Here is a 26,807-nt window from a genome sequence, read left to right on the forward strand (position 1 = left end):
TTGTCCTTGTCGGCGATAACATGTGAGCATTGACGCCCACAAACTTACTCATTGGAAACGGAACTCAAATCTAGAGTCTATTAAAAATAAAGTGCTGCTAGGGGGACTACATTTGAAGTGACGCCTTGGCACTGCGCATGCGTCTCCGAGAGGGCCGCGAGGGTTTCCGGATAGCCAGCCAATCATATCCCAAACGCCTTCTCCGCGGCGGCATTTTCAACTGGAGGAGCTGGCCACGGTCCCGCCCTCTCCTTCCACGGTTTTGCGCAAAGGAAACAGATGGGGCTCGGAACCGTGGCGGTTCAGCTGCGGTGTCTGCGAGGACCTGGGCGAAGCCTTTGGTGGTCGTCGGCCTCATGAGCGGGCGGCAAAGAACACTTTTCCAGACGTGGGGCTCCAGCCTTTCGCGATCCGCTGGGGCTCCGAGTCGCAGCTTCGGAGCCGAGCGTCCTCCGGGCCCCGGCAGCTCGAAGGCGCGTTCCCCTGCGGCCACCGAGGCTCAGCAGGAGGCAGACGACGATGTCTTGCTAGTCGCGGTGTATGAGGCCGAGCGCCAGCTGAGTCTGGAGAATGGCGGGTTCTGCACCTCAGCGGGCGCCCTATGGATTTATCCTACCAATTGTCCGGTGCGAGACTACCAGCTGCACATCTCTCGGACCGCTCTGTTCTGCAATACACTCGTGTGTCTGCCTACCGGGCTGGGAAAGACGTTTATTGCCGCCGTGGTCATGTACAATTTCTACCGCTGGTTCCCCTCCGGCAAGGTGGTTTTTATGGCCCCCACAAAACCCTTGGTGACACAGCAAATCGAGGCTTGCTACCAGGTGATGGGTATTCCTCAGTCTCACATGGCCGAAATGACAGGTATCTTACAAAGAACGGGCTGATTTGAAATTACAAGCTGGGTTCCCAGGGGAAAACATGCATTCTGGTGGAAATAGAGCTAAAGAAGTTCCTCAGCCAAGTGAAATAGTTTCCCGGTCCAAATATGCTTATTCTACTTTTCCATAACATTGATGATGGGGTTGCTTTATTTCACCTTCAGAGAATCCCTGTACCTTGTCAGAGTATTTTTAAGCAATTGTGTATAGTGTATTCCCCATGGGTAACTGAAGTTATGTTCCCTGACATTTTTCTCAAGATGCATTCCCAGTTGAAGACTTTTCTTCTCCAAATATTATGCCATTTTGTAAGAATTATATAGAGAAATCTATTTGTGGTCTTAAGACATAAGAACTGGATTTGTTATTTGGGGCCACACCAAAGCTTTAAAATGTCACATTACAATTGTCAAACTGTTCTTCACCTAAGCAGATTACCAAAGCATGAATGTTTTGCAATATCATGATGTCTGAAGTTTACAATGTAGACTGTTACTTTTATTTACAGGTTCTACTCAAGCTTTCACCAGGAAAGAAATATGGTGCAGTAAGAGAGTCCTTTTTCTTACACCTCAGGTCATGGTAAATGACCTTACTAGAGGAGCTTGTCCCGCTGTTGATATAAAATGTCTAGTTATTGATGAAGCTCATAAGGCTCTTGGAAACTATGCTTACTGTCAGGTAATTTTGTTAAATGGTATTTAGTACTGAGGAATATTATGGGGAATAGTTACTAGTGATGGAAGTTATTGTTGGTAATTTGTAAAAAAAACAGCCGGGTGTGGTGGTGCAAGCTTGTAATCCTAGCATTTGGGAGGCAGATAATAGAGGATCCTGGTTCGTTGACAGCCTCAGCTACTTAGCAGGCCCTTCACAACTCAGTGAGACCTTGTTTTGAAAAATAAAAAGACTGAAAAAGTAGGACTGAGGGTGTAGCTCGGAGGTGCAGTGACCCTGGGTTCCATCCCCAGTATTGAAAAAAAACCACAAAAACCCAACCCATTACTTTTATTAACTCAGAACAGATGGTGGCACTTTTCCTTGTTTATTCAAATACATGTCTCTGCTGTCCTTAAAAAAAAAAAAGATGATTTGTTTTAGATGTGGATCATGAGAGTCTGGTCATGATCGTGTCAGTGACTTATAGTAGGATGTGAGTGGAGTTTGGGAACTAAGATAATAATCCTAAGATTGGTAGTGGATACGTAGTGCTATTCTGGGCAGTTGGGTAAGATAATACTTAAAAGCCAGTGTTCAAAGGATTAAATGACACAGTATCTGTAATATAACTAACACAATGTCTTCAACTTGAGTACTATAGGAATATAAGTATAAGAGTAGAAGTGGTGGGATGTGGTTGTAAAGGTCATTGGTAGCCAGCCCTGGTGGTACAGACACCCTTGTAATCCCAGTACTTGGGAGGCTGCGTCAGTAGGATTGCATGTATGTGGCCAGCTTCAGCTACTTAGTGAGGCCTTCTGCAAGTTAATGAGACCCTGTTTCAAAATAAAGAATAAAAATAGGGCTGTGGGTGTAGCTCAGAGGTAGAATATTCCTGGATTCAATCTCCTGTGCCAGAAAAAGAAAAGAAAGATCATTGATTTCTTTCTACTCAATAGAATTGACCTTCTCTTCTATTTCCATCTTTTATTAAGAAGACTTTGCCTTTTCTACTTAAGGACTGGGTGAGGAAGGCACTAGTATTTTATGCTGAACAGCTTGAGTATACTTTGTAGGCCATAGGTGATATAAGTGGTGGATACTTATTAAAAATGTTTAGCTGAGGTGATAAGATTTAAAACGCTGGGTGTGGTGGCATACACCTGTAATTCCAGTACTAGGGAGGCTGAGTCAGAAGGATCACAGGTTGGAGGCTATCCTCAGCAATGTAGTGAGATTCTCAGCAACATAGTCAGACCCCGTTTCCAAATAAAAATAAAATTGGGTTGGGGGTGTAACGTGGAAGTAGAATGCCTCTGGGTTCAATCCCAAGTACCACAAAACAAAAACAAAGACAGACAACAACAAAAAATAAAACTCCACACATAATGTTTTTTTTTTTTTTTTCTTTTTGGTGGTGGTACTGGGGGTGAAACCCTGAGGCTTTCTACCTCCGGGCTATACTCCCAGACCTTTTTTATATTTTATTTGGAAACAGAGTCTAAGTTGCTGAAAGCCTCACTAAGTAGCTAAGGCTGGCTTCGAACCCGTGCGATCCTCCTGTCTCAGCCTCCCAAGCGCGGGGATTACAAGCGTGCGCCACCACGCCCGGCTCCCACACATAATGTTTTTAAGTATTAAATCAAGACTTAGTATGGATCTCACTGACCTAGCGACTTAATATGAGTTTTGTTAAACCTAAATCATTTGCTCTTCAGATACTATGACTCATAGTTCTACTCACTAGATCATCAATGTGCCAATTGAATGTTAATAGACTAGATAAAATAGCTTGTTTAACAGAACTGTAATTTTTACATTGGACTGATGATATTAAATAATTTTTTTTTAAGGTTGTAAGAGAACTTGTCAAATATACAAGTCAATTTAGAATCTTGGCTCTTAGTGCCACACCAGGTAGTGATATAAAGGTAAGTGAAATGTCTTTCTATTCATTAATATTTAAGAAAATACAAATTTTTATGTTGAGCTAGATTAGTTTTTTATACTAATTTTTAGGACTCCAGTATTTTCTGTAACAGGCCTAATTTTTCTTCTATGGTTGCATTCTATGATTGCAGACAATTCTTTAAATTAGTAGTTGTTCTTTCCTTTTTTTAAAATTTAGTATGAGGTCTGGCCATGTTGCTCAGGCTTGCTTTGACTTCCTGGACTAAAGCAGTACTCATGCCTCAGCCTCTAGAGTAGCTGAGACTACTGGTGTTTGCCACCACACCTGACCAGATTAGTAGTTTTCTGACTTAGGTGTACCTAAGAATCACCTAAAACTGTTTGTGAACAAAATACCATATTTTAGCTGTGTATTTTTACAAACCTGTAATCCTAGTACTTGGGAAGTTGAGACTGGAGGATCTCAGGTTCAAAGGCAGCCTTAACAAGTAGTGAGTGAGACTCTCATCAACCCAGTGAGACCCTATTTCAAAATAAAAATAAAATAGGGCTGGGATATAGCTCCAGAGGTAGAAAGCCCCTGGGTTCAATCTCTAGCAGCACACACAAAAATAAATAAAAGTACTGAATTTTTAAAACCTGCATGGCAGTACACACCTGTAATCCTAATACTTGAGAGGCTGAGATAAGAGTATTGCAGGTTTAAGGCCAGCCTGAGCAACTTAGTGAGTCTCTGTTTCAAAATGAAACAGTAAAAAGGACCGAAGGCATAGCTTGAAGGGAGAATGCCCCTGGGTTCAGTCCCTAGTACCACACACACACACACACACACACACACACACATACACACACACACACACACACACACACAAGGTACCAATTTTTAAAAAATACTATATATATATATATATATATTTTTTTTTTTTTCGATACTGGAGATTGAACCCAGGGATATGCTACCTCTGAGCTACACCTCCAGCCCTATTTATTATTCTTTATTTTGAAACAGGGTCTCACTAAGTTGTGAAGGGTCTTACTAACCCTGGTCGCCAACCTATGATCCTCCTGTCTTAGTCTCCCAAATACTGGGATTACAAGCATGTGCCACCATGCCTGGCTCTTTAAATACTATTTTAAATAACTGTTACTGTTTTCAGTTTTTTTTTTTTTTTTTTTGGTGGTACTGGGGTTCTTGGAAGCCCTTCTACTTTCGGGCTACACTCCCAGACCTATTTTTTATATATATATATATATATATATATATATATATATATATATATATAATTTTCTTTTTTCTTTTTTTTTTTTGAAACAGGGTCTCTTAAGCCAGCAAGGCTGGCTCCAAACCAGCGCGATCCTCCTGTCTCCGCTAACCAAGCATGGGGATTACAAGCGTGTGCCACCACGTCTGGCCTGTTTTCAGTTTTTAATTTTGACTTTGAAATTACATTAGACATACAGAAAATTTGCCAAAATTGAAGTTTACTAATCTAAATTTTGTTTGAGTCTATAAAGATTCAATTAGGAAAATGCCAAAACACAACTGAGAAACTTGTTAGAGATATTAATATTCTTATATTTTGAATGCTTGGTTTCAAAGGCTGTGGAGGGGGGAAAGATATTTCTCTTTTTCTTTTTTGCGGTACTGGGGATGAAACCCACGGGCATTCTACCTTCGAACAACACCCTAGCCTTACTTTTTATTTTTTATTTAAAAACAGGGTCTCACTGAGTTGCAAAGGGCCTCACTAAGTAGCTGAGGCTGTCCACAAACCATGATCCTCCTGTCTCAGCCTCCCAAATGCTGAAATTACAAGTATGCACCACCACGCCCGACTGGGAAAGATATTTCAAGCTCATTTTTCCTTATTGTACTACTTATGATATGCTTTCTTACTGGACTTCTTTTTTATATTTAATGACCTGGATATCTTGTGCTTTCTTTAAAATTTTACTGCTATTTTGTTAGTAATATATACCAAAAATACATGACATGTTGATTTTTCATAGGCTGTTCAACAGGTTATTACTAACCTACTAATTGGTCAGATAGAGCTTCGTTCTGAAGATTCTCCAGATATTTTGCCATATTCTCATGAAAGACGAGTGGAAAAGATTGTCGTTCCTCTTGGTGAAGAACTTGCAGCCATCCAGAAGACATATATCCAGGTAAGACATTTTAATCACAACTCAGGGTATTGATAAATCACCTTGTAATGTAATTATTTTGGCTAGCAGAATTCAGTTGTAAAGAAAATATAGTACCTAGCCAGGTGTGGTGCATGCCTGTAATCCCAATACTTGGGAGGCTGAGACAGAAGGATCTTGGGTTCAAGGGAACCTCAGCAAGTTATTGAGACCCTATTTCAAAAAAACATATCAATGCCGGGCGTGGTGGTGCATGCTTGTAATCCCTGCGCTTGGGAGGCTTAGACATGAGGATAGCACAGGTTCGAAGCCAGCCTTGGCTACTTAGTGAGACCCTGTTTCCAAATAAAATATAAAAATAGGTCTGGGAGTATAGCCCAGAGGTAGAAAGGCTCTGGTTTCCACCCCTAGTACCACACACACACACAAAAAAAAAATCATAAGAATTTATAGTATCTCGTTTTATATAGCTTATATGCCGAGGGTTTAGGCTGGTGCCGGGGCCAATGGCCGACATCGGAGCCTGCCATGAGGCAAGGCCAGTACTGGGGCCTCCGAAGCCGAGATCGAAGCCTGCCGAGGGGTTAGGCCGATGCTGGGGCCAGTGAGACCAGAATCCGGAGCCTGCCATGAGGCAAGGCCGGTGCTGGGGCCTTCAAGGCCGGATTGGAGCCTGCCGAGGGGATAGGCTGGTGCCGGGGCCAGTGGCCAGCATCGGAGCATGCCGTGAGGCAAGGCTGCTACTGGGGCCTCCGAGACTGGGATCGGAGCTTGCCAAGGGGTTAGGCCGATGCCGTGGCCAGCGGCCAGCATCGGAGCCTGCCGTGAGACAAGGCCAGTGCTGGGGCCTCCGAGGCCAGGATAAGAGCCTGCCAAGGGGTTGGGCCAGTGCCGGGGCCAGTGGTCGGCATCGGAGCCTGCCGTGAGGCAAGGCTGCTACTGAGGCCGCCGAGGCCGGGATCAGAGCCTGCCTTGAGGCTAGGATGGTGCTGAGGCCAGTGAGGCTGGGATCGGAGCCAGCTGAGGGGTTAGGCCAGTGTCGGGGCCAGTGAGACCAGAATCGGGGCCTCCCATGAAGCAAGGCTGCTGCTTGAGCCAGCGAGGTCTGGATCAGTCCACTGGGTAGCCAGGCCACTACTGGCGCCGTCAAGAGTGGGATCAGTACTTGCAACGTGGCATGCACAGAGAAATATCGCAGAAAATAAAAACCAGATGCTTCCCCTAATCAGCAAAAACTAGGAGGAAAGGGGCAACAGGAAGAGGTTGAGCTATAGAAAGGGCCCTATAGTGAAGCAACTAAGGTGACCAATCAGAGGTTATGGAGTAGGGGAGGATGGAGCCTCTTTAAAACACAGGAGGTACATAAACAAATGTGTCAAAGTTAATCACCAAACAAGCATGGGATCGAGGGAGGGGGAGGGAATGGGATGGGGGCTGGATGAGGGCTAATTGGATGATGTGTGCTTGTATATCCTCTCAAGTCTTGTATTCCAATGTGATATATGATTACAATGCACCAATAAAAAAACAAAATAAAAATAAAATCATAAGAATTTATAGTATCTCATTATATATAGCTTATATGTTGAGGAATTCTTTTAAATTAAATTTTTGTAATAAGCACCATGTTTTATATGTATTAAAAACCATATATAAAGGAGAAATAAAAAGGTGGACCATTTCTAAAGCAAATATAAAATAAAGACTCATATGGTTTGAGCTGGATGTGGTGGTGCATGCTTGTAATCCTGCATTTGGGAGGCTGAGACAGGAGGATTGTGGTTTGTGGACAGCCTTAACTACTATTTAGTGAGGCCCCCTGCAACTCAGTGAGACCCTGTTTCAAAATAAAGAGCTCAGAGGTAGACTGTCCCTGGGTTCCATCCCTAGTACTGCAAAAAAAAAAAAAAAAAAAAGACTTATTATGATTTTGTATTTTTTTAAGTAAACCTTTCTTTGTGTGTGATACCCAGGGGCATTCTGCTATATCGTCAGTCCCATTCTAATTTTTAGTTTGAAACAGGGTCTCGTTAAGTTGCTGAGGGCATTGCTAAGTTGTTGAGACAATCCTTGAACCTGTGATCCTCCTGTTTTAGCTTTCCAAGTACTGGGATTATAGGCATTTGCCACCTTACCCAGCTTTAAGTAAATCTTTTAACTGTGGTTTGAAACACACATTATATAGACATATATAAACAATAGTCTGCACAAAACATAATTGTGTAGTTTAGTGAACTTTTACAGAGATCCCACCCATGAGGTCACACCCAAAATTAGCCAGAATTTTCTTGTAGTAAAATATGTTTTCAGTATATTTTAAGATATTTTTTCCCCAGTCATTTGTAGCAATGGTTCTCAAGAGGAAGTGATTTTTGACCACTAGGTTTTGCCTAGCAATGTTGTGTGTGTATGTGTGTGTGTATGTGTGTGTGTGTGTGTGTGTGTGTGTGTGTGTGTGTGTGTATGTGTGTGTGTCTGTAGAGGGGGGGTTACTAGGGACTGAATCCAGGGACATTCTGTCTATGAGCTACATCCCCAGCCCTTTATGTTTTCTGGAACTAGGTCTTTATATATTTTTGAAGCTGGCCTCAAACCTGTGATTCTCCTGTTTCATCCTCCCAAGTACAGGGATTACAGGGGTGTGCCACATTACCTGGCTCTGGCAACGTCTTAACACATTTTTGGTTCTTATAACTGGGGCCAGAGGGAGAGGTAAAAGGAGTCTGATGTAGAGTTGCTGCTGGCATCTAGAGTATAGAGGCCAGAAACCTCTAAACATCCTATAATGGACAAGACAGCCTTCTCACAACAATTTCTCTGGCCCAAATATCAGTGTTATAGTTGTTGATTTTCAACAGCTTAGACAGTTGTCTTTTCAGTAGGAGAAATTTGAGCTGACATTTTGTTTTTCTGTAGTTCATAATCAGTCTCTTGGTAGGAGAACATGTTTTAAAATCTTCATTGCCTTGGATTAAAGATGCAATTTCTTTGACACCTCTTCCACTGAGAGATGATACAAATTTCTCCTCTCAAAACTGGGCCAGCCCTGTAACTGACCTATAGAGTGTGATGAAACCCCCAAGTTAGCCATAACAAACCTTAAGTTAGCAAGTTGACAAGAAAGGAAGAGCCAGTAGTTAAATAGAGTCTAGAGTACAGATGGGTGGCCTCGGCAGGTTATTTCATGTAGCTGCCAGCCATGTGAAACTCCAGGCATCAAGTAGCTGAGAGAAGTTTTCCTTACTGTGTTTGTATTTGACATTTTATTTTACAGTAATTTCAGCCTTTTAAGAAATTTACAAATATAATACAGTGTTCCATTGGAGACATACAAGACTGTGCAATATGTTTCTCAACATATTTTGCTCACTGATTTTAACATGATGGTTCTTTTTTGTTTTTGTTTTTTTATACTGAGGATTGTACCTAGGGTCATTCTACCTCTAAGCAATCCCACCATCCCTTTTTATTTTTTATTTGGGAACAGGGTTTTGCTAAGTTGCTAAGGGTATCACTAAGTTGTTGAGACCAGCCTTCAATTTGTGATCCTCTTGTCTCAACCTCTCAAGTACTGAGATTATAGGCATGCACCACCATGCCCAGCACATGATGGTTCTTACCTGCAGCACTTACTTCTGTAGTTACTTGTCAAGGTATTTTTCTTTTCCACTTCTTTTGTAATTGTTAATTTGAAGAACTATGCATTGCCACTTATTCATTCAACTATTTGAATGTAGACTATTGAATATTTATTTTTATGAGCTCCAATTCAGTTCTGTCATTTTGTTGCTCAAATTATTCTAGTATTTGCATTTTATCCACTAAAAGTTTCTTCAAGTTGGATGTGGTGGCGTGTGCTTGTAATCTCAGTACTTGGGAGGCAGAGACTGGAGGATCGCAGATTTGCAGACAGCCTCAGTTACATAGTGAGGCCCTCTGCAACTTAGTGAGACCCTGTTTCAAAATAAAGAATAAAAAATAGAGCTGGGAGTGTACCTCAGAGGTAGAATGCCCCTGGGTTCAATCCCCAGTACCATACACACACACACACACACACACAAAAAAAAAAAAAAAAAAAAAAAAAAGTTTTAAGATAGCCCCTAAATCCTTTAAACATGCACCACCCCTCTTGTTTTTAGCACTTCCTAGCTTTCTGGCATCACAAGATATTTTATGTTCACTTTGTATTTTTCCTGTATCACTCATGAAATCAATCATTTTTTAAGGAGTTTTTGTTCTTTCATGGAAGAATAGTATTTCAAAACCAATGTCTGAGTTGAGTGTCATGATGCATCCTTATAATACCCAGTATTCAGGAGTCCAAGACAAGAGGATCACAGGTTTGAAACCAGACATGGCAATTTAGCAAGACCTGATTTCAAAATGAAAAGGGCAGGGATGTAACATAGATATAGAACACCCTTATGTTCAATCCTCAATACCTAGAAAAAGAAAAACCCCACAACTATGCCCCCCAAAAGAACAAAGACAAAACAAAAAAACAATGACTATGCACTAGATGTGTTCCTTATTACTGTAGTATCATTGTTTCTAGCCTGGTCAGTGGCCTGGTTAAATTCTTATCCATAGATTGAAAATCATGAGCAAAAAAAAAAAAAAAAAATAGTGATAGTGATCGTTTTACATCTTGAAATAATTTGCTATATAGGAACAGATCACCATCTGTCACTTAGCCTATATTAAAATATTTCATAGGAATATGGTTATTTTTATTTTTAAATATTGTCACAAAATTGTAAGCATTATCAACTTAAGATGTTTAGTCTTTCCAGTCTCTCTACTTTTTGGCTTTGCTGGGGATGAAAACCAGGCAGCTACATCCTTAGCCCCAGTAATTATCTCTTAAATGCTAATATATCTAGAGGCATTCTACCTCTGAGTTACAACCCTAGCCTTATTTTTTATTTTTATTTTGAAACAGAGTTTGCTAGGTTGATAGTCTCATTACTTGCTGAGACTGTCCTCAACCACCTGTCTCAACCTCCCAAGTACTGGGATTACAGGCATGTGCCACCAAGCCCAGCTATTAAGTTATTAAATATATTATTATTATAAAACTTAACTTACATTCTGTTTGCTTTTTTATTCTTCCCTGTGTTGGGATGTAAACTGCATCAAAGCAGGAACTTCATTTTTGTCAGCCACAGTATCCCCAGCATTTACAGCAATGGTTGATACATAAAAGAAGCTTGATAAGTAATTTGTCACAAGAATGAACCAATTACTGAAATTAAATATACTCCAGACATTTCAGTTTTTCAGCAGTCTACTTCAGTCTATTTACTGAAGACCTCTGTGCTGTATTTTGTTCTAGGTACTGAAGATGAAAGAGTAAAGAAGCCCAGGCTCTCTTTTCTTCATAGAATTTAGATTTTATTGTGTGTGGGCTGAGAGGGAGATGAGTTAAGAAATAAATATGTTCTAAAATTATAGTTGATAATTACTTGTGCTAACTCAAGTGTCAAGTACTCTTACATTTTGTACCTTCTGTTTACTTAAAAATTCAGTTAAAGCCAGGCATGGTGGTGAATGCTTGTATTCCCAGCATTTGGGAGGCTGAGACAGGAGGATCAAGGTTTGTGCACAGCCTCAGCTACTTAGGCCCTTTGCAACTCAGTGAGACCCTGAATTTCAAAAAATAAAAAACAAAAATTAGGGCTGGAGGGGTGTAGCTTGGAGGCAGAATGCCCTGGGTTCCATCCCCAATACCAAAAAAAAAAAAAAAAAAAAAAAAAAAAAATTCAGTTAAAGACAAACTATTAAATATGTGACTCCTGTTTTAATATATGCCAACATGATTATATTTGCAAAAGGACTTTCAAATAAGTTCAAATTAAAATTTTTTTTAAATTTACAGATTTTAGAAGTATTTGCCAGTTCTTTGATTCAGAGGAATGTTTTGATGAGAAGGGATATCCCCAACCTAACAAAATACCAAATTATTCTGGCAAGAGATCAATTTAGGAAAAACCCTTCTCCCAATATTGTGGTAGGTACTTTAAAATAAATTTGATTATGGTTTAAATTTTACTCAAAGTCAGGATAAAATTAAATAATGACTAATAATGAATTAATAATTTTAAATAGTGAATAAAAATAAAAGACTTCCTAGCAATAGCCTCTAACATGATATTTAATAGAACTAATATGTTCTAGTCAGTGTAGAAGGGAATAATTATTATGATCATTTAAATTATACTGTAAATGTTACGCTGACTTTTGGCCTGATGCTTAGGCAGTGGGGATGTATCTTCATTTCTTTTCTCTTTATATTTGACATATGCTTGTTTCTGTAGGGTATACAACAAGGCATAATCGAGGGAGAGTTTGCTATTTGCATTAGTTTATATCATGGTTATGAATTGTTGCAGCAAATGGGAATGAGATCATTATATTTCTTTCTTTGTGGAATTATGGATGGAACAAAAGGTAAATTATATAAAATTATTTAAAGAAATAATGGCATATATTTGGTTAAAGACATTGAGTGGTTTGAGTTATTTGTGAATGCTTTCTTTTTTAAAGTAATGAACTAATTGTGTAGCAAATAGCCATGTCTCTTCATTTTTTGATAAATTACTGAACAAAGAGAGTCACTCATTAGTGCCTACTGAATGTGGAACTGGAAAAGTTTGCTGGATTTCATGCTTAAATTTGAGAAATCCGTAATAATTAAGTTTATTTTAAATAATAAATCTGACTAGATTTGCTATTAAGTTCTTTGTGTAAAACCTTTTCTTAATTTTTAAAGGAATGACACGGGCAAAAACTGAGCTTAGTCGAAATGAAGACTTCATGAAACTCTATAATCATCTAGAGTGCATGTTTGCACATACACGTAATCCTTCAGCAAGTGAGATTTCTGCTATCCAAAAAGGTCTGGTTTTTTATTTAAAAACAATTATGTATTATTGAGTCAGAAATGGTGGTGTAGTTGCAGGTACTTGGGAGGCTGAGGCAGGAGGATCACATGAGCCCAGGATTTAAGGCTGGCCTAGGCAACATAGTAAGACCCTGTCTCAAAGTAAAGAACTTACAAGTTATATACTGTTTTATTCAGATTAGCTTAAAAAATATTGCTCAATTAATGTACATGTTTATAGTTACTTTATGTAGCAATAGTCCTGTTAAATGTTTAAAGATTTTATGTACATTAGGATTAATTAATACTCAGTAGCCGGGTGTGGTGGTACACATCTGTAATCTCAGTACTTGGGAAGCTGAGAAGGAGGACTTCAGGTTTAAGGACAGACTTGGCAATTAGAAGATTCTCAGCAACCTAGTGAGACGCTGATTTCAAAAAAAAAAAAAAAAAAAAAAAGGGTGGAGTGTAGCTCAGGTAGAATGCTTCTGTGTTGTTCAATCCTAAGGACCACACACACATATAGTATGTATATGTGTGTGTATGGGATATTAGTAGAAGTTATTAGGTTACTAGTAGAGAAAATTCTCAGAACTACCAAAAACTGTTCTATAATTTAACTAAATATATACTTTTACTCCTTTTCTCATTTTGATTTTCTTTGAGAAATAAATTTTTATGAAAATTCAAAATTTTTTTTTTTTTTGGTATTGGGGGTGGAACCCAGAGGCTTTCTACCTCGGGGCTATACTCCCAGCCTTGTTTTATATTTTATTTGGAAACAGGGTCTCACTAAGTTGCTGAGAGCCTCACTCAGTAGCTGAAGCTGGTTTAGAACCTGCACAATCCTCCTGTCTCAGCCTCCCAAGCACAGGGATTACAAGCATGTGCCACCATGCCTGGCAAAATTCAAAGGTTTTCTTACACTTATTTGTTATCGATATTATTTACTGTTTGAAAAGAAAAAAAGAAAGTTTTAATGTATATATATTGAAAATAATAACTTATACACTAATGTAATTGAATATTAAGAAATGTAAACAAATTTTTTTTTTATCCCACAGGACGTAAATATAAAGATTTTTTCTATAGTCATCCAAAGTTAAAGAAATTAGAAGAAGTTGTAGTTGAACATTTTAAATCATGGAATGGTAGGTAATATTTAATAGCTTCAAGGCAAGACATTCTTTGAAAGAACTAAAACTTCAGCTTGTTAGTTTGTGTTAACATTTCTTATAGAGAAGGTAGACTTTTAGTTATTCTGGACAATGAAGATTAAAAAGCTCTGGAGTTTGAAAGTATAGGAGCAAGGGGAATGGTGGGTATATTAAGAACAAAGTAAAAGCCGGGTGTGGTTGTGCACGCTTGTAATCCCAGCATTCGGGAGGCTGAGACCTGGAGGATCGCGGTTCGCAGACAGCCTCAGCTACTTAGTGAGGCCCTCTGCAACTCAGTGAGACCCGGTTTCAAAATAAAGAATAAAAAATAGGGCAGGGGGTGTAGATTGGAGGTCAAATGCCCCTAGGTTCCATCCTCAGACCTGCCAAAAAAAAAAAAAAAAAGAACAAAGTAAAAATTTAGTTTGGGGCAATATAGGTGAAGTAGGCAGGAAGTAAAGTGATAAGTAATACAGTGAAGGGAAAAGTGAAGCAGCTAGGGAGAGAGTCAGGGAAGAGTGCTTTTTATAGTGTGGTTGAGGACCTGTGTGTAGAGAAAGCTTAAACTGATACCTGCTGGAAATGAGGGAGCAAACCTTGTGGATTTCTGGGAGATTAGTCTAGGCAGAGAGAATAGCTGATTCAAAGTCTCTCAGACAGTGTGGTGCTTGGTATGTGATTAAGGATCGTTAAATGAAAGTTCAAAGAAAATTCTTAACTACTGTGGTCAGACATCACCCAGAGATAAGTAGCTCAGCCACAAAGACCATGTTCTTATTAGTGGATTCCACTGTCTACCAAACCAGAGACTTTGGGAAGAGCTTTGGAATTGACTCTATATTCTGCAGTTATCTTAGAATTTGAAAGGATAGCAGTTTTGGTGATGTGTGGGCTGGATTCAGATGGTGCACTTAGTGAACAGAAAGGGAAGACTTATGAAATTAGTGAGGTAGTTTTGTGCTTCTCTTTCTTGGAGAGAATATTTAGAGGAGTAAGAGAAATTATATTGAAGGATTGGCCAAAAGTGATTCTGATAACTCTTACTTGATTTGTTTAGAACTTTTTCACAGCCAATGAGAAATAGGGAGGCAACGTTATAAAAGATTACAAGAGGATGGCCGGAGATGTGGTGGCAATGCTTGTAATCCCAGAATTTGGGTGGCACCATACCTGGCCATCTTAAAATATTTTTAAAATAATTTTTGTTCATCTGGGTGTTGTGGCGCACGCTTATAATCCCCGTGCTTGGGAGGCTGAGACAGGAGAGTCGCACAGGTTCTAAGCCAGCCTCCATTACTTAGTGAGGCTCTCAGCAACTTAGTGAGACCCTGTTTCCAAATAAATTATAATAGGTCTGAGAGTATAGCCCGGAGGTAGAAAGCCCCTGGGTTCCACCCCCACTACTACCAAAAAAAAAAAATTATTGTCATTAATATATAATTTCAGCCTTGTGTTTTGGACTTGTTCTTGTCTAAATGCTTCTAAAAAAGTTTTAATTAAAATTTTTTTGTTATGTAGCTCAAAACACCTCTGAAAAGAAATGTGCTGAGACCAGAGTTATGATCTTCTCTTCATTTCGAGATAGTGTTCAAGAAATTGCAGAAATGCTTATACAGCACCAGCCAATTATTAGAGTAATGACTTTCGTGGGCCATGCTTCTGGGAAAAGCATGAAAGGTTTTACCCAGAAGGAGCAACTGGAGGTAATTATTTTTTGAGAAGATGAAATAAATATAGAATTGATTAACTTTTCACTTAAGACCATGTTCTTATTAGTGGATTCCACTGTCTACCAAACCAGAGACTTTGGGAAGAGCTTTGGAATTGACTCTATATTCTGCAGTTATCTTAGGAGAATTTGAAAGGATAGCAGTTTTGGTGATGCATGGGCTGGATTCAGATGGTGCACTTAGTGAACAGAAAGGGAAGACTTATGAAAGTCTTTTGTTTTAACTCACTGGTTAATTTCGATACTTAAAAATAATTCTATAGTAAATATGCAAATGAAAAGAATCATATCTAGATAAAATGTTTTATGCAATTTTGAAACTTATTTTTTAAGTTATGTAAAGTGTGATGGTTAAGTCTAGAGGCTTTGGGACCATACAGCTTAGGTCAGAATCCAGGCTTTACCAGTTACAAATTTCTTTATTTCCGGTCTCAGTTTTTTTTATGTATAAACATAATTCAAAGGGTTGTTGTAAGCATTAAATGAAATCTTATTGTAGAGTCCTCAATCCGGATTTACTATTTACTTATTTAAATCACTTTAATAATTTCTTCTAATCCAATAATGAGCTTATCTTTTTTTAGTTATTTAAAAATCTTGTTTTAAAATTGTGGTCAAGCTGGGTACAGTGGTCTGTGCCCGTAATTTGGGAGGCTGAGACAGGAGGATTGCAGGTTTGAAGCCAGCCTCAGCAACTTAGCAAGGCCCTCAGCAATTCAGTGAGACTCTGTTTCAAAATAAAAAATAAGATAAAGCTGGGGGTTTATTCAGAAGTAGAATTCAGCAAGACTCTGTTTCAAAATAAAAATAAAATAAGACTGGGGTTATATTCAGAGATAGAATGCCCTTGGGCTCAATTCCTAGTACCACAAAGGGGGGAAAAAAAGTATTTTTGGCAACTTAGCAAGACCCTGCTTCAAAATAAAAAATAAAAAATAAAAAGAAGCTGGGTGTGGTGGTACATGCTTGTAATCCCTGCAATTGGAAGGCTGAGGCAGGAGGATCTCACAGGTTCGAAGCCAGCCTCAGCTACTTAGTGAGGCTCTCAGTAACTTAGTGAGACGCTATGTCCAAATAAAATATAAAAAATAGGTCTGGAAGTATAGCTGCGAGATAGAAAGCCTCTGGGTTCCACCCCCAGTACCACACACACACACAAATAAATAAATAAATAAATAAATAAATAAATAAATAAATAAAATAATTAAAAAGAGCTTGGGGTATAGCTTGGAGGTAGAATGCCCGTGGGTTCAATTCCCAGTACCAAAACAAACAAAAATTTGGGTTATACTTGAAGAATCTGTTTAAGCTTACTTGATATGGTCTGAAGAGTCTTCTTGAGTCTGAAGATAACACCTTTATTTATTGTCACATCAGATTATAAGTACTATAAAGGTTTTAGACATCCAGTGAGTGATTATTGCTATGTTTAATATGTGAGTGAAAAATGAAGTAAATTTTTGCCTTGGGGGTTGAGCATTTACTTTTTTTTTTTTTTTTTTTTTTTTTGTGGTACTGGGGATGGAACCCAGGGGCATTCTACCTCCAAGCTGTAGTTCCAGTTCAGTTTTTTTTTTAGTCTTTTTATTTTTGAAATAGGGTCTCACTAAGTTAGTTGAGGCTGTCCATGAAACGCGATCCTCCTGTCTCAGCCTCCATATGCTGGGATTACAAGCCTGCACCACCACTCCTGGCTTAAGCATTTTCAGTATTTGAAATATCCACCATGTTCAGTCTCGTTTCTGCTTTTTTTTTTAGTACTGGGGTTTGAACCCAGAGGCATTAGGCATTATTCTACCTTGGAACTACACATTCCCATCCATATTTTATTTTATTTTTTTATTTTGAAACAGTCCTACTAAGTTGTGGAGGGCCTCACTAAGTTTCTGAGGCTGACCTTGAACCTGTGATCTTGTTTCAGCCTCTCAAGTACTGGGATTATAGGAGTGTGTCACCATGCCTAGATTGCAAATTTCAATACTACCTAAAGTCATTATTTCTTGAGCTTGTTAGACATTGTAGGAAGCCTTTTTGATTTTATTGACATTTTTATTACTCATTTATAGTAATCATCTTTTTATGTAGACCAAAGTAACAACCCCTTTTATTACTCTTTTCCATAATTACTTTGATAACAGCAATATTATTCTGAAAGGAACTTTCATGCAAATAGTTGTAATTAAATTATCCATTTATTTAGAAATAAGAGATTAAGCCAGGGAAGAATAGGAGAGGCACATCCTTTTGGTCACTGTTGGTCATTCCCATTTTAATGATTTTTGCTTTTTACTCAGTTTGATGAGAAGAACCACTGGACAGTTTAGAACCAAGGGACAGACAAGGCTGTGTTTTACATTTTAAAATAACCACCCTGAGACAGGCACTATGACAAATGCCATATAATCCCAATACTTGGGAGGCTGAGACTGGAGGATTACAGGTTCAAGGACAGCCTCATCAAACTGGCAAGACCCTGTTTTAAAATAAATATAAAAGGGGCTGGAGGTTTAGTTCAGAGATAGGATGCCCCTGAATTCAATCCCCAGTACAGAAAAAACAAAAACAACAACAAAAACAACAACAACAACAAAACAAACCCACAAAACCCACCATGGTTAGCCAGGTGTGGCGCACACTTAAATCTCAGCTTTCAGGAGGCTGAGACAGGGGGATTGTAGGTTTGTTGATAGCCTTAGCTACTTAGTGAGGCCCTTTGCAACTTACTGAGACTCTGTTTCAAAATAAAGAGTAAAAGAATAGGGCTGGGGGTATAGCTCAGAGGTAGAATGCCCTGGGGTTTCATCCCCAGTACCTAGAAAAAAAAAATTACCATGGTTGAAGCTGGGAGACTAGATGACAGACTTATAATAATTCACACTGAAAATGATAGTGGTTTAGACTAGAGTGGTAGCAGGAAGTTTGTGAGAAATAGTTGAGCTTGGGATCTATTTTGAAGGTCAAGATGACAGTATTTATTGATAAATTAGAATGGGATGTGAGATCAAGGAGTATCAAGTGTAACTCCAAGGTTGACTCCAGGGTTTTTGGCATGAGTGACAGAAGCTCTTGTTAACTAAGATAGATAAGACTGCAATAAAGTAGGTTTCAGAGAGAATATCTGAAGCTTAGTTTGAATGTGTTAATTTTGACAGACCTATTAGATGAATGTTTTTCAAACTTCAAAACTCATGAGCCAATAGCCAAGTTACAGAACCAGTCTTGATGTCCATAATAGATAAAAAGATAAAATGTGGCATATAGAAACAACAGATTTGTACTCAGCCATAAAGAAGAACAAAATCGTGTCGTTTGCAAAAAATGGATGGAACTAGAATATGTGCTGTGATCAGTAAGTCTCATAAAGTCAGGGTCATATGTTTTCTCTCATGTGGGAGCTAGAAAGAAAAAAAATTTTGAGGAAGAGACTAGTAGAATAGTGGAAGAAGAATGAGGGAGGGAAGTGGGAAGGTCATAAAAAAGGAGTGAGAAATGCATCAGTTCAAATAATGCTATGGTCCATATTATGGAGGCATCACTACCAAACTCAATATTGTATATAGGGAGGTAGAATGGAGGAGCAGGGAGGGATGCAGAATGAAATACATTAAGTGATGTGTGCATGTATATCTATATCCTCCCCCCCCCTTTTTTTTTTTGGTGTTACTGGGGTTCCTGGAAGCCCTTCTACCTCCGGGCTACACTCCCAGACCTATTTTATATTTTTATTTGGAAACAGGGTCTCTTAAGCCAGCAAGGCTGGCTTCGAACCTGTGTGATCCTCCTGTCTCTGCCTCCCAAGCACGGGGATTACAAGCCTGCGCCACCACAACCAGCTATGTCTGTATCACTTTTAATTTCACTATGAAGTATAGTGATAGTGCACCAATAAAAACATAAAAAATAGTGCATACTATTTTATTTCTTTCCACTATATCGAAAACTGACACTTTATCTGGGTGTTGTGGCACTGGTCGCAATCCCTGTACTTGGAAGACTGAGACAGTAGGATCACAGGTTTGCAGCCAGCCTCAGCTACTTAGTGTGGCCCTCTGCAAATTAATGAGACCCTTTTTCACAGTAAAGAATAAAATATAGTGCTAGGGGTATGTAGCTCAAAGGTAGAATGCCCCTGGGTTCAATCCCCAGTGCCAAAAATAAACTGATACTTTTGAACAATACAAAAAAAATTATTAGAAAAGTAAAACTAATGAAAACCAAAGCTCAAGTCTTTTTCATTTTTATTATTAGAGTCAATAAGTATACTTTGTCAAGTTTCTAAACCTTTACTTTGAATTTTTGTACTTGTCAGCCAATAATAAACAGTTTGCAGACTGGCATAGTAATAAACAAATCATGGATCACATTTTGAGTAGCACTATTTTAAACATCAAGTGGAGATGTTGTATAAACAATTGAATATATGTCTTGAATTCATGAGAGTTTCATAGCACTGAATATTCAATTGGCAGACAATGTCAATCATAGGTAAATATATAATGCTTTAGTTTTTCTTTTTTTGGTACTGGGGACTGAATCCAGGTACATTCTACCTCCAATGCATACCTCCAGTTATTTATTAATTTTTTGTTTTGAAACAAAGAGTCTTGCTAGGTTGCTGAAAATTTTGCTATGTTGCTGAAGCTGTCCTTGAACCTGTGATCCCCGAGTCAGCCTCCTAGTATTGGGGTTATAGGTGTGCACCACCACCTGGTACACATTTTAATTTATATTTATTAGCATTAGTTAATATTTGTTGGCCATTATATTAAACAATTCAATTTTTATATATCTAGTACTGGGGCCCATCCCCCCCTTTTCTCTGCTTAAAAGGATATCTATTTTATTATTAAGTTACATACAGGTAATTTAAGTTGGTCTTTCCTTGGCTTAATGTCATTACAGATTCCAAAGAGAGTGAGTTATTTTTAGTTTTTAATCCTGATCATTGATTCCTCCTGAACTGAGGTTTACCTTATTGGAAGAAAATCCTTTGACCAGTGATACTGGAAAGGTTTGTTTATAAGAGACCTTAACTTGTTAAGTTTATATTTATTATCCTACTTTTCAGGTTTTTATTTTTTAATAATAGAATTACTTTAAAGATTAAGATAATAGGTTTTTGGAGTCAGAGATAACTGAATTTTAATGCTGATAATTAGTGAGACTTTTGACAACCTGGCAGATCTTCAGTTTCTTTAGTAAAGTGCAGTGGTAATACCTGCCTCATAGGATTATTGGGAGTAGTTACTAGTATTTAGGTTTAGTACCCTGCCATATAGGATGCCCTTCTACATAGTAGTTATCATTATTATTATCAATTAATTCAGCTTGTGTGTGTATGTAACTTGGGATTGAACCCAGGGATATTCTGTCTCCAAGTTATACCCCCAACTCTTCCTTATTTTTGTTTTGAAATAAGATCTCAGGAGATCGCTAAGAGTCTCACTATGTTGTTGAGGCTATCTTTTAACTTGTGCTTCTAGTGTCTCAGCCTCCCAAATACTGGGATTACAAGCTAATTTAGCTTTTGATGATGCATTATCTTATGTAATGACTACCACTCCACTCCACTCCACATAAACCTGTAACCTTTTTCATGTCTAGAAAAACTGACGCTTACAGTAGTTGAGACCTAAGTTTTTAAGGCTGTATGTAGTAAGTCAACCCGATGTTTTGTTAATTTTTTATTAACTCAGTTTCATGCTGTTGTGGCTTCATTACATCAGAGAGAGATTCTGGAATTGCATTATGAAGGAAGATGAATTCTAGCAGTAATAAAATATTCTTATTTTAGGTATACCTAACTATACATATAGGCCTAAGATATGATAAATAGGAATAGTTATGCTGGGCCATTTATCTGTCCTACACCCCTTTTATTGATGTAAAAATGAAATGAGGGCTTTCTCATTAAATGAAAAACTGTTAAATTGTTGATAAATCCTTTTTTATTTTTTTCTTTGGTGGTACTGGGGGTGGAACCCAGAGGCTTTCTACCTCTGGGCTATACTCCCAGACCTATTTTTTTATATTTTATTTGGAAACAGGGTCTCACTAAGTTGCTGAGAGCCTCACTAAGTAGCTGAGGCTGGCTTTGAACCCGTGTGATCCTCCTGTCTCAGCCTCCCAAGCGCGGGGATTACAAGTGTGCGCCACCACACCTGGCGTGTTGATAAATCCTTTTTGAATCACAATCTTTTTTTTTTTGTGTGTGTGTGTGGTGCAAGGGATTGAACCCAGAAACATTATACCTCTGAGCTATACCCTCCGCCTGGTTTTATTTTTATTTGGAAATGGGGTTTTGGTAAGTTGATGAGAGTCTGACTACTTTCTGAGACTGTCCTCAAACCTGTAATACTCTTGTTTCAGCCTCCTAAGAACTGGGATTACAGGTGTGAGACATCATCTGGTTTCACAGCCATTATTATATCAAATTGAGACTGTTCTTTCCATTTTATCATAATGTCATTTGGCTTATATTGTCATTTTAGGGATTTTTCTCCCAGTTCTATGGTATTCTGTGGTTGATTTTTAATCTTATTTCATTATTTTGGCATGAGTGGAAACAATATGCTTAGGGTTTGCAATTTTCTAATATCTGCATCTAGTAATTTTTGTCATTTTCATTTCAGGTAGTGAAACAGTTTCGTGATGGTGGTTACAACACATTGGTTTCTACCTGTGTAGGTGAAGAAGGTTTGGATATAGGGGAAGTTGATCTTATAATATGTTTTGATGCCCAGAAGAGTCCAATTCGTCTTATACAACGAATGGGTAGAACTGGTCGCAAACGTCAGGGCAGGATTGTTGTTATTCTTGCTGAAGGACGAGAAGAACGTGTGAGTAGATTTGGAGAAACTTGACATTTAAAAAAAGCGGGTGTGGTGGCGCACGCTTGTAATCCCCAAGCTTGGGAAGTGAGACAGTAGGATCGCGCAGGTTCGAAGCCAGCCTTGCTGGCTTAAGAGACCCTGTTTCCAAATAAAAATATAAAGTAGGTCTGGGAGTGTAGCCCGGAGGTAGAAGGGTATCCAGGAACCCCAGTACCACCAATAAATAAATAAATAAATGAATAAATAAATAAATAAATAAGAAATACAGCCCAGAGACAACTATTAATATTTTAGCATCCAAAGTCTAAACAATCCATAGGTAATTTTGATTTATTTTCCCCTTCATATTTGATTTAACTTTTTTTTTTTTAGAAAAAAAATACTCATATTAAGAGATTTGCTGGGCACAGTGGCACATGCCTATTATCTTATCTCAAGTATTCAGGAGGTTGAGGCAGGAGGATTGCAAGTTTGAGGCTAGCCTGGCCAACTTAGTGAGAACCTGTCTCAAATAAAAAGTAAAAAAAGATTTGTGGATGTAGTTCAGTGGAAGAGCTCTCCCGGGTTCAATGCCAAGTACAGTAAATAAAATCAATACGTTTAAGTGCTTGAATATTAATTCAGAGACACTTAGATACAACAGTAAAAGTTTATATATTGCTTTGTTTTACTATTTCCCTCTGCTTTTAAGACTAGTTAGTGTGTCTTATTTTAGTGTATTAATTATAGAACGTAGAGAATGGTTTTGAATAAATAAATACCAAAGAATATGCATCAGAGATAATATATGACCTTTAAAACCTAAAATATTTATTTTCTGGCTTTTTATTGAAGTTTATTGATGCCAATTTTTTTTTTTTTTTTTTTTTTTGGTACTGGGGGTGGAACCCAGGGGCTTTTCTACCTCCGGGCTATACTCCCAGACCTATTTTATACTTTATTTGGAAACAGGGTCTCACTAACTTGCTGAGAGCCTAAATAGCTGAGGCTGGATTTGAACCTGTGCGATCCTCTTGTCTCAGCACTGGGATTCCAAACGTGCACCACCGTGCCCGGCCTGATGCCAATTTTAAGTGATAAGGAACTTGAATTATTTTCAAACCCTGTTACAATCTTGGGTGATAGATTTTTTCCCCAAAAATATGATGTTATACATAGTATTATTTTGTGTGTATTATTTTGTGTGTACACTAAAGGGCTAACTTTTCTAAATCATTGGAACAAATTTAATGGCCAAATGGATAGTTTCACATTAAAGGTAGTCTTAATATCTATGATAGTTTTTAAAAATTGATTTAAAATGTTTTATATACCCTTTAAAATCAACCTGAAAAATGAATCTTTTCTCCTAATACTTTTCATGTGATTATAACATATTTATCTGTAATATCAAATTTATTCATAAAATGATCCTTATAAATAAAGCATATGGTAGTTTGTTAAAGGTGGTATATTATACCCGTAGTGGTGGTGCACGCTTGTAATCCCAGCATTTGGGAGGCTGAGACCAGAGGATTGTGGTTCATGGACAGCCTCAGCTACTTAGTGAGACCCTTCTCAACTCAGTGAAGTCCTGTTTCAAAATAAAGAATAAAAAATAGGGAAGGGGTGTAGCTCGGAGGTCAAATGCTTCTGGTTCCATCCCCAGACCTGCCCCCCCCCACCAAAGAAAAGGTGGTATATTATAAATGAGTGGCTGGACGTGGTGGCGCCACTTGTAATCCCAACCCTTAGGAGGCTGAGACAGGAGGATCGCACAGGTTCGAAGCCAGCCTCAGTTACTTAGCGAGGCTCTCAGCAACTTAGTGAGATCATCCTCCCTTTTTCCAAATAAAGTATAAGATAGGTCTGAGAGTGTAGAAGGCCCCTGGGTTCAATCCTCAGTACCACCAAAAAATAAATAAAATAGGAAATATAAATGAGTGGAACTGAGTTCTGTGTTACCTAGCCAAGTCATTTAAACTCTATTCAGGTGTTTTCTTGTCTGTAATTAATAATGGCCCACATATAATAAGAAATTACTCTGTGCTATACAATATATAAGTGCTTTAGATTCATTATCTTATTTAATCTGGTCAGTACCTTGTAAGGAAAGTGATGCTTTGTGTGTGTGTGGTACTGGAGATTGAACCAAGGGTTCTCTACTACTCAGCCTTTTTTCATCTTTTTTTAAAATTTATTTTTTGCAGTACTGGGAATGGAACCCAGGGCCATTCTACCTCTGAGCTATATCCCCCAGCTCTATTTTTTATTCTTTATTTAATTTTTTATACGTGTAGGGGTGGAACCCAGGGGTATTCTACTTCCTTGCTACACCCCCTGCCCTATTTTTTATTCTTTATTTTGTAACAGGGTTTCACTGAGTTGTAGAGGGCCTAAGTAGCTGAGGCTGTCTGCGAACCATGATCCTTCGATCTCAGCCTCCTGAATGCTGGGATTACAAGCGTGTGCCACCATGCCTGGCTATTCTTTTATAAGTTGCCGGAGGGCCTCACCAAGTAATAGCTGAGGCTGTCTGCAAACTGCGATCCTCCTGTCTCAGGCTCCCAAATGCTGGGGATTACAAGCGTGAGCCACCACACCCGGCTCATCTTTTATTTTGAGACAGGGTCTTCCTAAGTTGTGGAGGCTGATCTTGATTTAGGATCGTCCTGCTTTAATTTCCAGACTTACTGGGATTACATGTGTTCACTACCATGCCTGGTTGAAAGTAATGCTTTTGTTGTGTACTGTAAAAGAAAACTGGAATTTAGAGAGATGAGCAAGCTGAAGTAAGGGAGTAATTAAGCCTTACACTTATATGACCTTACATTTATATGTGAACATCTGCCTTATTGAAGAACAACAAAATAATAATAAAAAATAGATTTTCTTTGTGCAACATAGTTGCTAAGGTAGGCTTTATCATAACATTTTGAAATGATTTTCAACAAAAGTTAATCTAACAGTTTACTGATATTTTTTTAAATTCAGGACAATATAAGTTCTGTTCTCTAAGTATTTAAGTGAATTAGGGTTTAATTTTATGTTCATAATAAACTAGTAGAATAATTGTTTCTTATGGCTCACTAATTATCATAGAAATAATGTAATTTAACTTTTTATATTTTGTTTTTACAGACTTATAATCAAAGTCAGTCCAACAAAAGAAATATTTATAAAGCTATTTCAGGTAACAAACAAGTTCTTCATTTTTACCAAGGAAGTCCACGAATGGTTCCTGATGGAATCAATCCAGAATTACATAAAATGTTCATCACACATGGTGTCTGTGAACCATTGAAGCCTTCTTGGAATAGGAAGCAGAAGTCATCTCTTTTTTCCTGTAGAAATGGTAAGTGTTTTGCATTTGACACATACTTTTTCTATTCTTAGTTGGTAGGTAATATCTTGATATAATATTCTTTGAAAAACTCAATATATGTCTTAAGATGTTTTCAGCGTTCTTGGAAGGATAAGAGGATAAGTGATTGTTCTTATGGCAAAGGGAAGACACATGACATTGCAGAATGATAGAAATCCAATGCTAGGGAAAATTGAAAATATCCTACCATTTGAGGAAATCCTCTCCATAAAGTATAGAAATGAAAGAAATTAGTTTTATTATTGAATAAGCACTAAGCATGATTACATTGTGCATTGTACACAATTAAGAAAATACAAAGGAAGAGATTCTCTCCTATGTCTATCCCTTTGCAATTATAGTCCTTTACATATATGTTTTCAAGATTAACATTAACTTGTTCTTATTATAAGAGGACAACACCGCTAGATGTGGTGCTGCATGCCTGTATTCCCAGTCCCAGTACTTGGAAGTTTGAGAAGTAGATTGCAGGTTTGAGAACAATCTCAGCAATGCTTTGAACATAAAAAGACCCTGTTTCAAAAGCAAAAATTAAAAAGGACTGGGGTTGTAGCTCAGAGGTAGAATGCCCGAGTTCAATTCCTAGTAACACACACACACACACACACACACACACACACACACACACACACGACAACATTTACTATACATTTTTTCATAGTTTATTCCATATTTGCCTGGTAATTGAGATAGCCATTTGTGCTGTCTAGTTGCTTTGATCCAAAGGAATAATAACATTTATCTTATTTCTATGACAAGCAAATATTGATAACTTCCAGAAGGGTGCTTACACTAAACTCTTGTGGTAACAGCGAGATATTGGTGCTGTCTTCCTTGATGTTTACATTTTAAAGAGATGGCTCCTAAACTCTTAAGCATTTTTTTTAATGGTGGTACCGGTGTTCCTGGAAGCCCTTCTACCTCCGGGCTACACTCCCAGACCTATTTTATATTTCTTTTATTTGGAAACAGGGTCTCTTAAGCCAGCACGGCTGGCATCAAACCTGCATGATCCCCCTGTCTCCGCCTCCCAAGCGCAGGGATTACAAGCGTGCACCACCATGCCTGACAAGCATTTTTCTTATTTGAAAAGTTGAGTAGCAGCTTACCTAGCCTTTACAAGAATTTATATACATGTCAAAGAGTGAAAGGAAAGGCTTACAAATATTAGAGGTCTTTGGAACTGTTCTAAGAAAGGGAAAGGGAAGGCCTCTAAGGCTTTACACAAAGAAAAAAAGCAA

General features: G+C 38.2%; 1 protein-coding gene across 1 annotated transcript in view; it reads left to right on the top strand.

Moving 5' to 3' along the window:
* Positions 1 to 137: 137 nt before the first annotated feature.
* The window catches only part of FANCM (FA complementation group M), a gene marked incomplete at both ends in the record, with an annotated part of 60,274 nt that continues 33,604 nt past the window's right edge, over positions 138 to 26,807 (top strand). The window contains 11 exons of the mRNA XM_080707137.1: positions 138 to 864; positions 1,390 to 1,562; positions 3,395 to 3,472; positions 5,463 to 5,621; positions 11,479 to 11,610; positions 11,918 to 12,050; positions 12,373 to 12,498; positions 13,548 to 13,634; positions 15,159 to 15,343; positions 22,002 to 22,208; positions 25,323 to 25,536. Coding sequence (XP_080563263.1) covers positions 138 to 864; positions 1,390 to 1,562; positions 3,395 to 3,472; positions 5,463 to 5,621; positions 11,479 to 11,610; positions 11,918 to 12,050; positions 12,373 to 12,498; positions 13,548 to 13,634; positions 15,159 to 15,343; positions 22,002 to 22,208; positions 25,323 to 25,536 — 2,221 coding nt within the window. The remainder of the gene's footprint in view (positions 865 to 1,389; positions 1,563 to 3,394; positions 3,473 to 5,462; positions 5,622 to 11,478; positions 11,611 to 11,917; positions 12,051 to 12,372; positions 12,499 to 13,547; positions 13,635 to 15,158; positions 15,344 to 22,001; positions 22,209 to 25,322; positions 25,537 to 26,807) is intronic.

Source organism: Muscardinus avellanarius (assembly GCF_963383645.1).
Source record: "Muscardinus avellanarius genome assembly, chromosome: 12".
NCBI lineage: Eukaryota > Metazoa > Chordata > Mammalia > Rodentia > Gliridae > Muscardinus > Muscardinus avellanarius.